We start from the raw sequence: 1,898 nt of genomic DNA, 5'->3' as shown, positions 1-1,898 counted from the left end.
ATCTATTTTGGAACGGAGGGAGTAACTTGCAAGAGCGAGCTGTTCTTTTGTCACTCATGGCCAGTAATTAATTATATTTCAAGCAATCGACAATTAGATGCCGGCCGTTTTCATTTTCAAAGGCATCCTGCCGACTGGTGGCATTTGTTGAACAGTCGCATCTACCTTTTTTGGCCAGTTATACACTCATGATTTTATTTTATTTCCTTTTTCGGAATTTATTTTTGTTTATATGTACCAGATATGCTACTTATTACAATATTTTTTGAAAGTTGGAATTTTTTAATTTTTATTGCCTATGGGATTTAAGCCATAAAATTACTTGGCCCATCACCAATATATGGAATATGACTGCCATCTAACATTGCACAATCGAACTAAGTTTATCACCTTGATCATTTATACGTTGGCCCGGATGCATGCAGGTTCAATTCCTTGTACTAGCTAGGTACTTGTCTGTCACTCACGACAGGAGTTAATATAACACCAACTATATTATATCCTATTAACCCCTTAGATTATTCTATGTACTAAGTGGTTGTTTAATTAGGACATGGCAGTTAATTAATGCTCGAGTACTGACATATCATACATCTACTGACTTGCAAATAATTCATGCAAATTGCTTGATGCAGCTTGTCGTGTTTCAGATACAAATTTCACTTGAATTAGGATTGACATGCAAGGAATTTTACAATGCGAATAATAAGGCGTACAAGTAGAACATGCATGCAAGTACGACCGGTCCGGTACATCATAGCCTGCCTTGAGAGCTTCGAGCGACGTTAAGATGCTGCCAACTGCAACAATGACCGAGATCACTGCCATGATTTTACTCCTCTTCATCTTAATGAATCAACCACAAACGGGCATTTGTGGCTGGGGTGTGGGTGGATGGAGGGAGCCTGAACCTTGCATGGTTACGCATTACCATGAGCGTGGAGCTATCCGGTCCGTTATACCTTAGCTAGCTCCTGGCCGCCATAGACGCCGAACAGGCTGGCTGGTCGTTCAGATGTTCAAGTTCCTTCACAGTCGATCTTCACATGTTCAACTCTAGCTAGTAACCTTATAATGAATCACAACACGGCAGCATCTTTCGACCAACTTCATTTGATGCTATATAATATGGTTACCTGATTGAACAGGCATGTGACGGCCAGCTATCGACCGCGTCCGGTTCGTGTGACTTTTCTGGAAAGCAGCCAAATTTGAGGCTCTAGATCAGCTGATGTTCCATATAGTATGGTTGTTGAATCAATGATAGATAGATATATGTGGTATGAATGGCAGCCATATGATATATTTTGTATGATTATACTTGCAAGAGCGAGCTGTTCTTTTGTCACTCATCGCTAGTAATCATGTTTCAAGCCATCGACAATTAGATGCCGGCCGTTTTCCATTTCAAAGGCATCCCGCCGTCTGGAGCAGACAGCAGAATTTCCATCAGAAATACCATCGAAACAATAGTCCCTGCATAACTCGAAGGCCGCCATGTTGATGAGCCAGGTCGCATTTGCGTCGGTCAGGCACAGGGGCGGCGCGGAGAGAACACCGAAGAAGTGGTGTTTCCTGCGGAGTCCCATGTCTACTGGCACTGCTTTTGTTTCCTCCCTGGGTAGAAGCGTGATACCAACGTCCGCAAGCTCGGCAACACTCATAGATAATGACATGGGCTTGTCTCCATAGAGGAGCTGGAGGTTTCTGTCGTCCTCCTTTTTTCCCATGTACTACCAGACGAGGCCAAGGAGATGCGGCGGTTCATAGTCAGGAACTACGTCGATGGCTTTGTCTTAGTCATCCATTTGGTTTTTCAGGCGCAACGACGAAGTTCTCTCAGGGCCATGGCCACTAGTAGAAAAAGGTCCATTTGTCCCGGTTCATAAGGCCTATTT

The 1,898-nt window shown here is 43.4% G+C and overlaps 1 protein-coding gene across 1 annotated transcript in view; it reads right to left on the bottom strand.

The window, feature by feature from the left end:
- Positions 1-1,355: 1,355 nt before the first annotated feature.
- Positions 1,356-1,898, bottom strand: part of LOC119349982 — an 11,287-nt gene continuing 10,744 nt past the window's right edge. Inside the window, exon 4 of the mRNA XM_037618051.1 lies at positions 1,356-1,718. Within this exon, the coding sequence (XP_037473948.1) occupies positions 1,356-1,718 (363 nt within the window). The remainder of the gene's footprint in view (positions 1,719-1,898) is intronic.

Source organism: Triticum dicoccoides, chromosome 1B (assembly GCF_002162155.2).
Source record: "Triticum dicoccoides isolate Atlit2015 ecotype Zavitan chromosome 1B, WEW_v2.0, whole genome shotgun sequence".
Classification (NCBI taxonomy): Eukaryota; Viridiplantae; Streptophyta; class Magnoliopsida; order Poales; family Poaceae; genus Triticum; species Triticum dicoccoides.
The sequence above is the reverse complement of the archived record's forward strand: the minus strand, read 5'-3'. Positions and strand labels throughout refer to the sequence as shown.